The following is an 18038-nucleotide window of genomic DNA, read 5'->3' on the forward strand; positions in this document are numbered from 1 at the left end:
AGAAAATTTGAAAAAAGTGCCTGTCTTATTCTCGTGGAAATACGGTGCGTATCAGTGTTTGCTAGTTAAGAGCCTTATTCTGAGTCAATGTATGTAAACATTCCATAAACACGACTGTAACGGGACACGTATTAGCGGATATACTAAGTAATGCAGCGATACAGTTGGCAGCCAATTGGAATGTTATTTCCGTTTTGCCCCATTGAATTGCAAGAAATGATTGACGTTACATTCCGTTTGGAGTAACGTTTGGGTATCCCCTGGTACAGGTCATGTATACCGGTTGTTTGAATGGGAATTTGATGTTTTTCAAACTCTGTATAAATTTTTTATGCCTCAATATGAGCAGCTTCTGATATCACGAGACAGCTATGATTCTGAAAAACATAAATCTTTAGTATTTTTTTCATACGTTAATATTAAATCTTATACGAATTACCGGTAAATAATAAGCAAGTTTTACTGGGTAAAGTGATACGTGGTTAAGCTGGTTATCGGGTAGCCATACTCAAATACACCCGAACGCGATATCTTAATTATCGTGATTTTATTGTATTTATGATTATTTATTATCATATATACCTTATATTCAAATTAATTTTATACTACTTTTACATTTGCGCCCAGTACCAGGAAAAAAGTTGAGAATAGAGATTGACATATGGTGCTCCCGTAGTGTGTACCTGTACCAGGTTAGGGTCATGCCATAATTTTATTCCGATTTACCTTATTTCGATTTTATTACGAGTTCAGGAACTATCTATGTTAGCCAAGTAAATATACCCCTGAATATAGGTTTCAGTTCCTTTACACAACTTGATGTAAAGTAGGCAAACAAAATTAGTTACCTCCATATTGGTACACCCACTTCTGGAGCGCCGGACATGTAGTCCCAGTATGCACTTGAATGGCCTGAAGGATATTTAGATATAGTGGTTTAGAAAATGAGGTGGACATGTGGTCCCAATCGTCATTTGAATGTCCACCTCCTTATAGGACTATTGAAATTTGGTCAGCCTATGAGTATGTTACTCTAATTTCAATTGGATTACAAATTGGAATTACGTTAATGGCTATGTTATTTTGTATGGATTAAATTACAAATCGGATACCTCATAAAATATGGAAAAACATGCGATCGCTCTCTATAATTCCATACGAAACCAGATCCCATTTATTTCTTCTTACTCGCCTCACCGAAAGCTATTTACGTCAGCGTTTATGGTTTGACATATGGCCAGCTATGTCACAAGCATGAAATCCGCCTTCATTATTCCGTACCATGCTAGGTGAAGGATAAATTCATTGCTTATGTTTTCACATTAATGCGTTAAAATTCACAAAAAACACTGCCAAAAAGTTGTGAATTTAAGTGAATTTTTGGCATTGTTATATTACAAATATATTGCTACATTCGCTATGCTCTAAACTAATAAATATATTATGAATAGGGAATGTGAATTCATAAAATACTGCGTGTTTTTAGTCAAATTTCCCATTTTTTTCAAAGCATCTTTTAAAAATGATTGACGTTTTCTGAATGCTTTAACCTCGTTTTCATATAAAATTGTTTCCGCCCATTCATGAGGGCTAAAACATGGATATTCCGTTTCCCGTGCTGTAGAAATATAGGACACCTATACAATTCATGTCGCCTCAATTAAATCTCGCTGAGGGTTAGTAGAAAAGGTTCATATGCAGTATATGTTGATTTTGTGGCACTGAGAGCCGGTGATGCCGGTACAATTTAGTTTAGATGAAATTTGGGTACACCCTAAGTATGTGAACCAAGATGGCGGACACCGAAACATAGTATGTGTACCAGGTTAAGGTTAGGCCATAATTCCAGTACAAATAATACAGGAGTCACTCGGCTAGTCCTCGAACTCGTAATATACCTAAAATATTGAAAATTGGAATAAAATTATGGCCTAAACCTAACCTGGTACACATACTACGTTCCGATGTCCGCCATCTTGGTTCACATACTTCGGAAGTACCGAAATTCGAAGCATTTCTATCCGGAATAGATAATTTTAGGTATTTAGTAATTGAATTTACTCTTTTTTTCTTTCTAAATATTGTAATTTTCGATGTGAAATTGTGATCGTTTTATTGAGTACTAGGCTATAACTAATTATGTTCGAAATAGACAATTTTTAGGTTTTCAATTATTAAAATTACTCCTTTTATCCCGAAAATGTTGATGGTTATATTGAGTACCAGTTGAGCCTAACAAAGGCTGCGTAGGGTCGGTAGAAAATATTTTACTATTCGGTAATAAAGAATTCTCGTGAGGATGCCTTATGATTGGGAGCTCCAGAAGTATTGGAGCACAACCCGAACATAGTATGTTTACCAGGTTAGGGTTCAGGTTGTGCGCCATCTTGGTGCACATACTTCGCCTACGATTGAGGTTTCTTTGGTTGTATCGCAAAATGTGGCGCCTTTGATCGAGTTGCGAAGAGTTAGACCAGTGGTTCACAACCTTTTGCGTTAAATTACCTCCATCGACTATTTTGTAACTTGTATTTTTATTCCTTCCAAACTATGCATGAAAAGTATTTTAATTGTTTCATTTTTAATGGATTCGCAGATAGTGTTATCCGCGAGTCGCATTCCAGCTTTTGTACAGACCAATTAGCTTATGTGTGTGCATAAATAAGTATTATATTTTGTTAAAATGAACAACTAAAGAATATAAGAGAGTCAATAGCAAAATCCTACCCGAAGAAGGACAAAAAATGTTCCCGGGTTGGGATATACGAGGAGGCTTTAGAGACCGTTGGAGTCTTTTGAGAACCTCAAATTTGCCATGAATCTCACTTAATTTGTTTACTATAACCATTTCACTGTCCGATCCCTAAATTTTTGCCCGAACTTTTGGGCTGCTAATAAGTGTTCTCAATTTAATTCAGTCGCCGATGTATCGACAGTCGCTGATATATATGGTCAGAACTTTCCTTTTGGAGAGAAAAAATAAAATAGAAAAAGCAATTTTCTGTATCATACATAGAAGTTTTTCGTAGCTTGAAATGCTATATAGACCCTCAAGTATTCCGCCAGCTGTTGTGGTCAAACTTGGGAATTACCCCCCCCCCCCCCCCTCTTCGAAAATTCTTGACTGCGGACCTGGATTGCATTTGAATGCGATATTTTTACTCTTCGATGCCAATGAGTTCGTTCTCCTTACGAATCCTTACATCGTAAATGTCGCCCTAGGTCGTCAGACCCTTCAAGGTTGACTAGTTAGTTTCGTGTACTTTCCGCTCCTACTGTTTGTTTGACGCGTCTGTTATCTAGGGTTTGTTTACCCGACCAACAATACGCAGTAACTAATATTTGTTGCCGTCGCTTTCGCGACTATAAATCCATAACTAGCTTTAAACGTGGCAGATTCGAGGTATTGTTCAGATTACATGTACAATGTTTGGCGCTTCTGAAATGTGTGTACCAATGTGGGGGTAACTAATTTTGTTCGCTCACTTTACATCAAGTTGTGTAAAGGGACTGAAACTTATGGGCAGGGGGTATATTCCCTTGGGTAACACAGACAGTGCCCGAACTCGTAATAGAACTAAAATAAGTAAAATCGGAATAAAATTATGGTCTAATCCTAACCTGGTACACACACTACGGGAGTACGCAATGTTTGTACGTATAGATCAGCGGTTGGAAAGTATTTTTTGCAAGGGCACATTGAAAAAGCACCTAAGTCTTGCACAATACCATATGGAAGTTACATTTAGTTAGCTGGTTAGGCAAGTTTCAGTAAATCGTTCAAGAATAGAGTAAAATATGTTGGGAAGTGCGTAGGAATTTATGTCTCACTGCCAATACTGGAAAATTGCATTATAAAAAATGCTAAAAATTGTTTTTGTTCTCTTGGCTCCTGGCTACGTGGCTATGGAGTTGACTGCTATTTATTAGTATATTATACTGGCATTATCTTATAAGGGTAAATCTTCATTTATAGCTAATGCATTATTACCACCGTTTATGGTATTTTAACAGTAATTTGTATGCGTGTTGGCGTGTTTCCATCGGTGTGAATTTACTTTGGCTTTGCTGAGAATTTCTCAGGGTTAAGGTTCGGGGAAACGTCCATCAAAGTAAAAATATCAAACCTTTGGGGAATAACTGTATAGCGCTAGCCCTGTAAAAAACAACTTGACTATCTACCGTTGTATTGCACCAATGCATGGTTCTCCTTCCTTACCAGCTTCGAAATTCTCGAGTACGAAGCGAGCTGAGGAAGAAGCTTCTGGCATTGGCAAAATTTTTCATCTACAATTTCCTCCCTCTCCCCCCCACACAATTTTTAAATTTGGGCATTTCGTTTCAGCCATAATCTTTGGCGCCACATTCTGTATAACTTCTTTCCTTTAGAAACACTAAAATGCCTCCTGGATTGGGTGATACTGATATAGTAATTCCGATTATCCTAAACTTCTTTAATTTACCCTTTTCTTAAGAAATTTACAGTTTAAACTCCATGCTTTATGAAACACTCCCGCTGGAGTATAATATAAAATACCAAGTCTTACAATGTGTCCTACTCGTGCAGTCATACTTTCATAATGTAACAAAATAGTTTCATTTTGTAAATTGCATGATGACGCAAAAGAAACTATTCGATTTCCGTAAATTCGCTCGGAACAAGGCTCGAAATGAACAACGATTTATCTTCGGGCTCTATCGGGTTTGGAATGCTTGGATGCCAATTCGGAGTATTCTAATTTGAGGGCGTAGCCTAGGGACGACGGGAGGAATCCCCTTTCTTAGATTGGAATGTAAAAAAGGCCTTTTTCTTGCATCAAAATGGGGACCACATTCCGGATTGCCAATCCATTTAGATCGCCCCTCGTCAACACTCAGATGTTCCCCCATTTGGCATAGAATCCTGATTCGACAGTTTATGGGTAGAAACAGATAATGTTTTTTCGATCTTGTCTCTGCGTTAAATCTTGCACTGTGAATTTTTTTAATCGATTGTGTACGTAGAAAAAATAAGTTTTTTAGTGTGGCCAAGCTATATGTCTAAAGTTGGGTATATGGCCCATCGACATAAATGTCACACATCCTGTTTTAAAACTTTTATTTTCAAGAAATGATTATTCGTTATCCGTTCATGCATGGGCTTATAATACTTGAATTTCCCCATCTTGACCAATCGCGTGTCAGCGTTTCATAACTGGTTCTTGTCCATTAGGCAGAGAAATTGTAAAACATTATATAATTAAAATCGTGTGGCGTGTATAATGGCTTTCGCTTTGGAATAAATATGCCACGACCCGGATGTAGGAATGTTAAGGGAGTGTTTGGTGAGTTCGCTCCGATTAAAAACATAAGCAGGTGTCCATTAACCGTTCTACCGATTATTTCGAGGTCCATCTATACTAAATTATTTGGACAGTCCCGGGGGTTGTTGGAGTCCGAACCGGAGTCATAATTCGAAATTTCTAGGAACCGAAGCCTAAATTATGGACTCCTCGCACGGCCTCAAGGTCTGGAGTAGAAATTTCAACCCGAAGTTAAATTTGATTGTAAACTCCGAAACATCGGAGTCGACTGTGTTATCCGGAGTGCGAATCCGAAGTTAAAGTCATAGTAATAACCTGATATTGTTATTTTCCTATCTGCTTTCTTTAGTTCTGTTCAAATTAGGGAAGGATCAGTAGCATAGTCAGGAATTTTCGGAGGAATGTTCTGAAATTTCTGATTGCCAAGTTAGACTGTAACAGCTAGCGAAGGCCGGCAGGCCAACTTAAGGGTCTGAAAAGCGTCTAAAGTTACGAAAAATTATTATTTATGATGAAGAAATTTTTTTTTTACATTCCGAAGTGGGAATGGGGGTTCCGGATCCGACCCTCAACCCACCTCTGGGTACGCCCCTGGTTAGGATAACTTAGGTTAGATTATCATCGAATTTTTCTGGTGCAATGCCCCCTTCTTTAACCCAACTTTCAGTGGTGGGGCAATATCAGTATATCACCTATTTTTAATGCGCTGTTTACAATTCCACGGACTTAGGTGAAATTAAAGGCGATTATTTCTATATTCGTAAACGTTTAATAATAATTCCAAATCACTCGCAAAATATTACTTTCGTTTTGAGAACCCACGTCATTCAAACTCGTAAATTCTTCTTCGATCGGGACTCCTGGTATGGTTGACTGGTTGCGCGATTTTAACGTTATATTGTGGTCTTGACAATTCAGTCGTAACTGAAGATAGCACAGATTGTTTATTTCATTACTTTATGGAGCGCTTTTCGATGGCTTTGAAATTTTTACTTTCTTTTTCTGGAAAAGGGTAGCATTCGAAAAAATTCGAGTATATGATTTTTGCTGTCCAGGTCGTGTAATTACTAGAATTTTTTCTCAGTTAATTTTAGCTAAAAATGTGACCACAGGACAGTTTATTTTGGCAGGAAACATTGTCATACCCGATATTTCTTTTAGAGAGGAAGAGTTGAAAATTTACGACAATAGTTTTATGAGCAGTTGTAATTGAAAGTCCGCTACCCGTCGATAATATTTCATTTCAGCACAGAACGTTATTTCAATATTATGCTTAAAATTTGTCATTCATCTTTTTTTTTTAATTTTTCGGAATAGAGAGGGGGGAGGGGATAATGGGTAGTCAAAGTTCTCGTTGGTTATTGGGCGAACTAATAAGGGGGAGGATGGGTCGTGAGTGTTCCCGAAAAAGTTATGAAAGTTGTGGTTAGAAAACAAAGTCCCATAATTAATTCGCTTAATTGGTTGCCTCGAACATGGCGCATAATATTCCTTATCGGATTCGCTTTGCAATGCCCGTTTCCATTTTGTGCTTTTTGCGCGAATATGACTTTGCGAAAATTAACATTCCCGCGAATGTTGTTTTACGGGAAGCAAATGTCTTACAAATGTATTCGAATTCATTCGTTGCTTCGAACTTTCGCATAAAAATGATCGATTAAATTCGTGATTCGATTCGCTCTCGATTATTGGAATTTTTCTCGAGCCCTTGTCGTAAGACGTAAGTGAACAATTATTTCATAAGCATTTAGGCGCAGGTGTCGTACTCAGGGTACAGCTGTGTTTAGTACTGCGGTTTCGAGGTGTTTTAATGGTCAGTTAAAAAAGTAATGTAAAATTAACATGGCATTTCGCAGTATTTGAGTTACACATTTGGTTCACTGTATAGAAGGGAACATTGAATTATAATTATATTTTTCTTTATTGCCTGATAAAATGTCCATGTAAAGGCATTCAAAACGTTTCGATCCATCGCATTGATAAATGTCCGGAAAGATATTTGAAATTTAGTTAAACTGTGTCGTTTTCTTTTTTGCGGTAGCGCATGTTTTACTGAACACATTACGCACAACGTAATTTCCCTAATTGTGTATATATTGCGGCTCTTTGAAACTATCGAGTAACATTAACCTGGCATTTTATTGTATTCAATTTATTACGAATACGAATTATTACGGAATACAAATTTTGCTTTTTTTCTGGACGCGAAATGGATTGTTTTTATAAATTGATTTTTGTTGCTTATCATAGTTGGTCATGTTGTGTTTTTGTCGTTTGTGCGTTTCAAATTTTTCAGTTGTTTAAAACGAAAAAAGTGGCTCGAAGTGTATTGTATCAATTTTATAGGTCTTCTTAAACCTAGGGGCCATTATTTGATGATAAGACTTGGATTTAAAAATAAATTGAAAAGTACTCAAAACAACGCTTTTTTAAATCAGTCAGCATCACCTGCTTCAATTTTTATGTAAATTTCTTTGTTGGAATTGACTTAGTTTATGATATATACAGATTACAGGGTGTCCAAAAAATTTTGCCCGATTTTTGATATCATTAAATATAATAATACCTTTCAAAAATTTCTTTGTCTTTGCTTATTACTAGTTCCCACAGTGCTTGTAGTTCTCATTTATCACGCAATAAAATTTATTTAAACTTGTTGTTATCACGGTATAAAATTATTCGAATTTTTTTTGGACATCTTGTGTATTCGATATTTGAAATAGATTTTGCTATCCAAGTAAATTCCTGTGACCAATTTTTTTTTTTAAATGCCCAATATGTCAAGGTAATATTGGGATTTACATAACCCCACTAAATCTCATGTGTCATAAAACGCAGTAAATTATGACAGAAAAGCTAGAAAATCGATTTATTAGTGTCTGTCTGTCATATTATAAGGTCATTCGATGATAAATAGCGAATAATGATAAATACGGGGACTGGCCGAAAGGAGTAGTTTACTATTATGAATACATTCCAAAAATATTTTTGGAATTGAAACTGTAAATGTACTGATTTTGACCAGTTTCGGTAATCTACGACGCTTTGTAGAAAAGTTATTTTTATTTTTCCAAGTTAGACGATACCAGCCGGAAAAATGAAATGGGGACCTTCAGAGGTATGTGCTCCAAGATGGCGCACAACCTGAACATATTATGAATACCAGGTTAGGGTTCAGGTTGTTCGCCATCTTGGTGCACATACTTCGGGAGCGCCTGAAATGGGTTATTAATAAGAAACTTGGGGACCAAAAAAGCGTTTACGAAATATTGCTTTATATGATACAGTAAAGTGCTTTTTATATTTCAAAAAAGTGAGGTTTCGATCCTCATACAAGGCTACGCTTCTGGACTTGAATCCCTCGAAAAAATAAATTTGAAAAAAACATCAGAACTTGGTGAAAATTTAAGTTTTAGGAATCCGGATTCGGGCTCCAGTTAACAAAATTTTGACCCTGTATTCGCAAATTCCAACTTCAGTTCATAATTCCCTTTCTCAACTGTGAAAATTCGAAATTTTAGGCACCGGATACAAAGAGTTTGAAATTTCCTGTCCGGACAGGAAAATTCAGTTCAGATACTAATACCTTCTAAGCGCTACCTAATTTGGAATCTAATTTTTGATTCTTCTTGAACACAGCTGGTAGTAATATAGAATTCGTCTAAAACAAGGGTGTGCGACATTTTTTGTCGGTGGGTCATATAACCAACTTCAGACATCTATAGCTTGGGCCACACAAAAAATTTAGTTTTTCCATGCGCACAACGAATTAAGAAATTCCCACAATTTAAAATTTTAGTTATTTAACATTTTAGTGGGACAGTTGGAATCTCCGAGTTTTTACATATAGTTTGTTAATATCAACTATCAACATAAACTTTCGAATTAGGATTTTATGCTTGATGGGGAAAAATCTGAGTGTTGCTAAGGGCCGCACATAAAAACTGGCGCCTCGGTAGTATCCATACTAAGATGACGCACAACCTGAACCCTAACCTGGTACACATGCTATGTTCAGGTTGTGCGCCATCTTGGCACCCATACTTCGGGAGCACCTGAAAATCTAGTATTTCCATGTAGCACACAAAGAATTAAAAATTCTCACAATTCAAAAATTTAAACGAATTTTAGTGGGATATTTGATATTTTGAGTTCTCGCATAGTTTGTTAACATCAGCTTTGACAGAAGTTGTAGCATAAAATGACGGATTAAGATTTCATGCTTGATGGGAGTGTTAACAGGGGCCACACTAGATGTCTCGGCGGGCTGAGTTGTGGCCCGCGGACCGCTTGTTGCACACCCCTGGCCTAAACTAAGTTCACTGGATATCCCAAGCCTCAATTTCCCAAACTTCTGAAATTCTTTCAACTATCAACCCTCCCAATAAACTGTACAACCGACTCTGCTCATTTCGAAACTGAATTTCAAAAATATTGGTTCCCACTTGGAAATATCTTGAAGTTTTTGTCCCCCCTACTTCAAGAAAATTTAGATTTCTTTTATTCGATCCACAATGTATAAAAAACGGATATTTAACTGGAACTTTATGGTTAATATTTCGAATTGCAGTGTGAAATATATATATAAAAAACAAGTCATTGACAAGCTTGATCCGTAGTAAAATTTCAATTTTAATGTTAGAATTATAATTGGCCACGTATGATCGAAACTGGTCAGAAAGAAACTGTAAATCTACGAAAATCGAATTCACACCAAATGATAGAAAATTTAACGATTTTTTCAACAGTCCACTTTCAATTCTCGAGTGGACGAATCACGCCATTGTGAGGGTCCTATGCCCGTCCAAGTGGAAATTTCTGTTGAGAATCGCCGTTTAATTATTTCGCCTTAAATACACAAATTTGAAATTCACGCGATTGTGAAAAGCCCTTAACGTTAAAGTCCGCGTTCCCAGACGCCTTTTCGCATTTTTATGTATTATTTGAATTTTTTGACGAAAACGTGGAATATTTGAATTCGAATTGCATATTTCTTAACGGTATCATCTAAATTAGGGTTTCCGAACCTGAGGTCAGCGGACCCCTAGGGGTCAGTGATGACTACACAGGGGTGGGCGACATGAAATGAGTCTGAAACATTTACGAATAAATCATAATCTTATTGAATTGCTGTTATCCTGGCAGTGTTCAGCATTAGTATGTATTGGTTCAGACTTTCATGACTTTTATTTCGGCAACGGAAACATTATTCTTCCTCGTTGGTTAGGCACAAAAATTGGTACTCCTGAAGTATGCGCACCAAGATGTCGCACACGTTACCCTAACCCAGGGGTGTGCAACAGGCGGCCCGCGGGCCACAACCCGGTCCGCCAAGACAATAAGTGTGGCCCTTGTCAACACTCAGATATCCACCCACTAAGCATCAAATTCTAACCTATCAGTTTATCTTTAAAAAAGCGCGCACACGGGTTAAAATCCATAATTTTAAGTCTTTCGTCTTTTTGCCTTTATTACTGTAAGACTAAGCGATAGCCTTTTTGTGGTGAGAATTTTTTAATTCATTGCGTACCCGAAAGATATTGAATTTGTTGAATGGCCCGGCTGGATGTCAGAAGTTTGTTATATATCCCGCCGACAAAAAATGTTGCACACTCCTGCCCTAACCTGTTACACAACCTGAGTTCAGGTTGTGCGCCATCTTGGTGCGCATACTTCAGTTGGTTCCAAAAATTGATACAACATAGGATGGGAATACGTCAAAAATTAGATTCATAAACAGGGGTCCGCGGCCCAAAGAGTTTGGGAAAACCTGAATTCTAAATATTTGCGCCTCTGAGGTCGCTTGTCATTTTTCTTCAAGAATTCTCGACATCACTACTCTTATATAAATAACATACCGTATTTATCACTGGCCGCTTGTCTAGACTTTCTAAAGTAGTAACGCCCCGCCAGTTTTCATTTAAACCCGAGATTCTAACTTGATTGATTAATGTGTAGCGCATGATTGCCACCAGGTATATTCATATCGATGATAAATAAAGCACAACCGGTGTTAGCAAAACGATTTAATTTGCAGACTTTCAAATTTCTATTCAGTAAAACATCATCAGGGCATGAAAGCACAATAGGGGAAAAAAAAGGCGATTTCGTGCCCTAATGAAGTTTTTCTGAATAGAAGTTCGAAACGTCGGCAAATTAAATCGTTTTGCTAACACCGGTTGTGCTTTATTTATCATCGATTTGATTAATGTGTATTGCTTAAATATAATTCAATATATATCCAGTTTTACACTATTGCTAAACTTGCTACACTTCAAAGATCATTTTGTTTTGCATTTATATATATTTATAGTTTATACCAGAGCTACTCAACTGGCGGACCGCGGTCCGAATCCGGACCTTCCGGGTATTTGATTCGGACCGCGCCTAATTCATTATTTTCGATCATTAGCTCCATTTTTGAAGTTTATTTTTATAAAATCACTTCTATAAATTTAAATCTAAATAAAAAGAAATATAACGCCATAACAAACAATATTGATTAGCTAATAATCATTAGTCGGCCGAGGAATTGCGTGTTTAAAGATGCCGAAATATAATTTCTGAAAAGACCGGACCCTAATATTTTTGAAGTTTTGTATACGGACCTTCGGTAAAAATGGTTGAGTAGCCCTGGTTTATACAATTCAGACAATACAAGACAATTAAACTAATGCACGGGGGTTTCCACGAAACTCTAGAACAGGGGCGGGCAATGTTTTTGAACCAGGGGCCAAAAACCATTTCCACCTAGACTGGCGGGCCGTGTGAGTATGACGTAAAAATTTACATTTTATGAACAATATTTACAGTGTTACAAAAGCAAAAGTGGAAAACAAATAAACCTCGTGCCATAATTATATTTAACCGCAATTTCAACAAATTCCTTGAGCTATTTTTAGCTGAAACATTAAAATTTGGTTTCAGGTAGTTTGTTGCAGCATCAGGCGGGCCAGATTGAATCACCCAACGGGCTGGATTTTGCCCGCGGGCCGTACTTGCCCATGTCTGCTTTAAAATGTTTTATTGGCTTCCCTTCTACCAAAGTGGTCACAAACCACAGGTGTAGAGGCTCTTGTTCTTAGCAATATCATCCAAATATTTGCGCTGATGTAATTTTCTTTCGAGAAACCTAAATCAAATCTCGCGGTCTAGACTGATTTTATTTGCGAGATGTCATCGTTGTTTGTAAAGCAAGGTTTTATGACCGAACAATAGGGCGTTGTTATTATTCACCTAGAAGTCGTCACGTTGTCAGTTAACGTTTCTCAACAGAAGAGGCATTAAATTGTATTTACAGAGGGAATTTATTTTATATTTGCGTGAAGTAATACTAATATTCATTACTTGTTTGGTATCCTTGTACCGTATTTATTCACACATTATAAAGTATTTTACTGTACAAAAGGCAGAGCGTGAAATTTGCGAAGACATTGAACTAGTTAAAGAGCCATTGAAGATTCACAGCGTATCCGATAGGAAATATCTAGCATAGTTAGTTACAGTGCAGCAGGGCTCTTGAATCACTTATGAGTTATCTTCAGGTTTCGTTTGCTCTCCTGATTTCATACATAATCAGTTTTTATTTATTTGTTTCTTATCAATCATTTTATTGACTGTTATGCTGATTATGAGGTCGAAATAAACTTATACCTCTTGCTACAGCATCCTTGCATTATATGCATACAGTTCGACTTGTGCAAAAGCTTAGAAGGTGGGTTTAAATGGGTTTAAATGTAGTGGAACCATAGCAAAGTTAGATTATTTATTATATTAAATTCACTATTACAGCTTATATAATTTAAATCTAATATTGACTAATCGTCGTTTATAAACACTAATTGGACTTACAATTACGGTAATTTTTTTATTCTATTTTTTCACTTTTCATTTTCGTAATTTTTCCGAGATAATTGTATAAACACGCTATTTATTATATTGTATATTGTATAAACACGCTATTTATTATATTGAATTCACTATTACAGCTTATATAATTTAAATCTAATGTTGACTAATCGTCGTTTATAAACACTAATTGGACTTACGACTACGGTAATTTTTCATTCTATTTTTTCACTTTTCATTTTCGTGATTTTTCCGAGATAATTGTATAAACACGCTAAATACTGAAGTAGTAATGAACACTACTACTTGTTGGTGTATGCCCTAACTACGGGAAATCATGAAAAACGTATAAGAAGCAACGATATAGGTTATCCATTGTTGCGAGTCTTCATACAGACGGAGTCGGTGGCCCAACTACGTGAAGTCGCACCCGTGGAAAAGTTATAAATGCTCCCCCTTGATCGTTGACTGGCAAATTTTAACGACTGTTGTAGAAGTGAAATATTTTACGTTATTATTTGAGCAAAAATACGAGTTTCAGTCATTCCCAATTTGAAATTATTTTATTGAAAAAACTGAACTTTTCGCTGTTTTTGCGCCCCTGTTCAAACGACGCCTATGGTACCAGCCATGGCTGCCACACCCTAGACACGTAACTGGACAGAGTGTCATCCATAATCAGTTTTATGTATCTTATGAACTTTTCATACTCCTCATTTTGTTTGCTTCTTGCCGTTTGCGAACGTTGCTTCTTGCGACAGCGAGTGGTGGCTTTACTTATTTACAGTAAATGTACAATGACTTGCTGAATATGATAGATTCTTATATAGTCTTTATGATACATGTTTCCAACCAATTGTATGTCTAATCTGCTTTTTGCACCAGGGAGTGGGCTTTATTGTCAATAAACAATCGGTGTTTCATTATATGATTATTTCGTCTTTCCAACTCTTCGCTCCTTGGAAGCGTTTTTTATTCATGTCCAGGGTTCTTATTTCAATATTTAACTACCTTATCGGCTTTCATTTTTCAGGTGGTCATCATTTTTCTGCGGTAACTTGGGCACCCATGCTCTATTTTATGAATAAGTCACCTTTTCAAGGCTCTCGTCTCCCCCTGAGATTAAGATAAATTCTATCTTATACCGTATTTTATGTAAAATCTCCAACACTTTTTCCAGAGTCGTTGTACCCGTGAATCTTGCAAGTATCTTCACCCACCAGGGCATTTGAAACAACAACTAGAAATCAACGGCAGGAACAACCTGATCCAACAAAGAGCAATGTTGCAGATGATGCCACAGACTATACTGCAGTCTCCTGTGCAACAGCAGGCCATGGTGAGAAATTTAGATCTTTTTTACAAACGCCACTAATGGAAATGTTTGATTTGATAACTCCTTCCATGTTTAAATAAAAAAGAAAAAATTAATAAATTGTCAGTTGGAGTTAGAGTTAGGAATGAATTGAAAATTTAATTTTCCTGTTTGATTTGCCCTGCATTTGGATCTTTTTACAAACGCCGCTAATGCAAAAATGTTAGATTTGAAAAAAAAAAAACTGCAACGATCTAAAATAACAAATTAGTGATTACCAGTTAGAGTTAGCGTTAAGAATGATTTAAAAATTCGAATTATCAGCGCAATCTACATTCCTAACCCTAACTAGATAATTACTGATTTTCTTAATTTTGAATGTTGGCGTTTTTTTTTGGTGGGGGATTCTTGTTTGGAGTGCTTTGTCTGCGAACAAGGCTTTGTACGAGAATCATTGACTTAATCAGTTTCAAGAAATGTGCTCTAACTCATATTATCAACTCATTATTAGCTTTTCACCAAACAGTGTTAAGTAATGTGTTAGATTTTATATCAACTTTCATATCTCCGAATGCTTAGCCCTGACATGTGCAAACTACAGCCTGTTGGGTAGTTTAATCTGGCCCGCCTGATGATGCGACAAACAAACTGAAACCAAATTTTGATGTTATAGCTAAAAAATAACTCAAGGAATTTGTTAAGATTGCGATAACATTTAGTTTTGGCACAAGGCTTATTGTTTTCCGCTTTTTTTTTGTACCTCTATAAATATTGTTCATAAAACGTAACTTTTTACGTCTCACTTACATGGCCCGCCAGTCTAGGTGGGCAAAATTTTTGGGCGCCTGGTCTAAAAACCTCACCCCCCCCCCCCAAAACGGGCTTAGCCTTTTAGAGAAGCAAATTTATTATCGGTGGTAAATTTGAAAGTAAACTATCGTTTAAGTTCGCGTTCTTAGTTGATCATTAACTACTTGCTGTCTAACGAATCTGTGATGGTTTATTGTCTTCTGGAAATAATTAATTATTGTCTAAGTAGAATTCAGTTTGGTTGGGGTCATATGTGGGTGAAATAAGTATTCCTATAGGGTATCTGATATTTGAATTAAAATCATATATTGAAAATTTTTGGGTACTCCTGAAGTATGCGCACCAAGATGGCGCACAACCTGAACCCTAACCTCGTACACAACCTGAGTTCAGGTTGTGCGCCATCTTGGTGTGCATACTTCAGGAGGTCCATTTTTTTGAACATAAACCAATTAGAATAGAATAAAGCTAATATCACGTATTTGAATGTATGATATAAAATGACGTGACGGGGGCACCTGCAAAGAGGTGATACCGGTACGTATAAATAAGATATAGTATAATTGAACTGTTACAAACATACACATGCTTAAACTGTGATAATGACATAACAATCGGCAGAACGCAAAAAGGTAAAAAAATAAAGTGATAAACTTTTTCACCCAAGTTCGGCGGGCCATGTCAAATTGTAAAGTGGGCCGTATTTGGTCTGCGGTTTGGGAAAAACTGTTGTAGGGTAATAAGATCTGCTGGCATTGCTATTTGATTTAGTATCTTGGACAGGCCTTGTTCTGGGCTATCATGTAAAATATTTATGATATTGCAGTTTTCAGCTACTTTGCTACGAATGATTGTATGCTTTGGCTTTATTTGCATGCACTGGTCTGTCCAGGGATGAAGTTTTTGTTTGCTCAAGAGGAATATTTTTAAATTTACCAGAATCAAGAAATTTTCAACCCTACCAGTGGGAGTTGAAAGTTTGATTTCCAATGTTTTCACATTTGGAAGTTTGATTCGGTTGATTTTTGAATTCAAGCTTGTCAGTTGTTGGATAAAAACTTTTCTTAAAATGCTGATCTAACCCTAACAATGCTATAGCAGAGAAAAGGTTTCATGTGCTGCGTGAAATGGTATAATGCAAAAGATATATTAGATAACTTGATACCTATTTAGAGTAATTGTCTTTGTTTAATTATAATAATCAATCCTCTAAGGCAGGGCTACTCAACTGGCGGACCGCGGTTCGAATCCGGACCTTTCGACCATTCAATTTGGACCGCGTCTGCTTGTTTGTTTTGGCAGCTTAAGCATCGCTAGGTACTTTCAGATGATTTTGATACAATTTAAATACACAGCTATACAGTTTGTTGTACTGGTACCAATGTTTGCGACATTTGTGTTTATATTTGCGAGCCATTATTTGACGTTTCGTTTATTTAATGGAAAAATATTCTGTAATGTCCGGACCCCAGTAATTTTGAAGTTTTCTAAACGAACCTTCGGTTAAAATAGTTGAATACCCCTGCTCTAAGGCATGGGTCGGCAACCTTTTGTCGCTCGCGGGCCAAAATTAAGGGTTACAAGTCATTGGCGGGCCACACATGTTTTTAGAAAGTTTAAAACCGAACAAATGATACTTTTCATAATAAAAATCAAGCGGTGATACATCTCTCGAATATAATATAGATTTATTTCCTCATTGCATCTCCAAAAATTCCATTAGAATATTTTCAACCCTTTGCACTTAGCATCGAATTTTCTGCGTTTTATTGCCATTTGTCTAATTATAATTAAATTATAGGCTCATTTAACGAGCAATTGTGAATTATATACTTGTTAGGTTATATTATAATTTAGTCTAAAGAATATAATCGTCAAAACGGCTGTTTTGTTACAATTAATTCAGTGAAGCGCCACTGGCCGGATAATATTACTCCGCGGGCCGGATCCGGGCCATAGGTTGCCGACCCCTGCTCTAAGATCAAGGGTAACATCTCGGAATGCTGCATAGAACTGTTGGGAGCTGAGAAATTAGGCTCGGAGGTTGGGATATTGACCAAACTTTGGGAACATGCTCCCTCTAACTGATCAATCTGTGAGGATTTATGTTCGAATTGGTTCCATTACATTTGAACCCACGACAATTGCACCTGCATACTATTGTACCTATGGAAATTTGCACCCACGGTCATTATAACCCATACTAACCCTAACCCATGGATTTTAGCACCCTCATATAGATTGAACCCGCGGATATACACATGGGTTCAAATGTACCTGGGTTCAAATGTGCTGTCACCGTTCGAATTGCATGAAAAAATTATGAACAGGAAGTTTGCGGGACTCTATGCAGTCCCCTAACCACTGTTCAGGTATCGACTTACCTCTCAAATGAGATAAATATGTATCCATTTAAGAGGATGTGGTTTGCTATATGATTAAGCCATCCTATCAGCTTTCCTCTCTTTAGGATAACTAAAAATATCCTTTTTCAAAAACCATTCTTACACAACTTTGGCTAATTTTTGCGATCATACTTGCAGCAAGGTGCAAGCAATGCTCCGCAGCCAGCAGCAGCAATGATGTCAGCAGCAGGCTTGCAGCAAGCGGCAGCCTCTCAAGGAGCCCATCTTTACTCGCCTGCAGCTGTGGCAGCTAGTACTCCCACATACACAATGCTACCCACAGGTACTATATCACATATTCCACATAGGCCTTATTTAAAGCTTCATTTAGGGTAGATATGTTACAATCAATAGCGG

The 18038-nt window shown here is 36.9% G+C and overlaps 1 protein-coding gene across 4 annotated transcripts in view; it reads left to right on the top strand.

Moving 5' to 3' along the window:
• The window catches only part of LOC120327899 (muscleblind-like protein 1), a 58870-nt gene that overhangs the window by 19896 nt on the left and 20936 nt on the right, over nt 1–18038 (top strand). For all 4 annotated transcript variants that reach the window (XM_039394261.2, XM_039394262.2, XM_039394263.2 and 1 more), the window contains 2 exons: nt 14332–14490; nt 17820–17964. In XM_039394261.2, the coding sequence (XP_039250195.2) occupies nt 14332–14490; nt 17820–17964 (304 nt within the window). The remainder of the gene's footprint in view (nt 1–14331; nt 14491–17819; nt 17965–18038) is intronic.

Source organism: Styela clava, chromosome 7 (genome assembly GCF_964204865.1).
Source record: "Styela clava chromosome 7, kaStyClav1.hap1.2, whole genome shotgun sequence".
Taxonomy (NCBI): Eukaryota; Metazoa; Chordata; class Ascidiacea; order Stolidobranchia; family Styelidae; genus Styela; species Styela clava.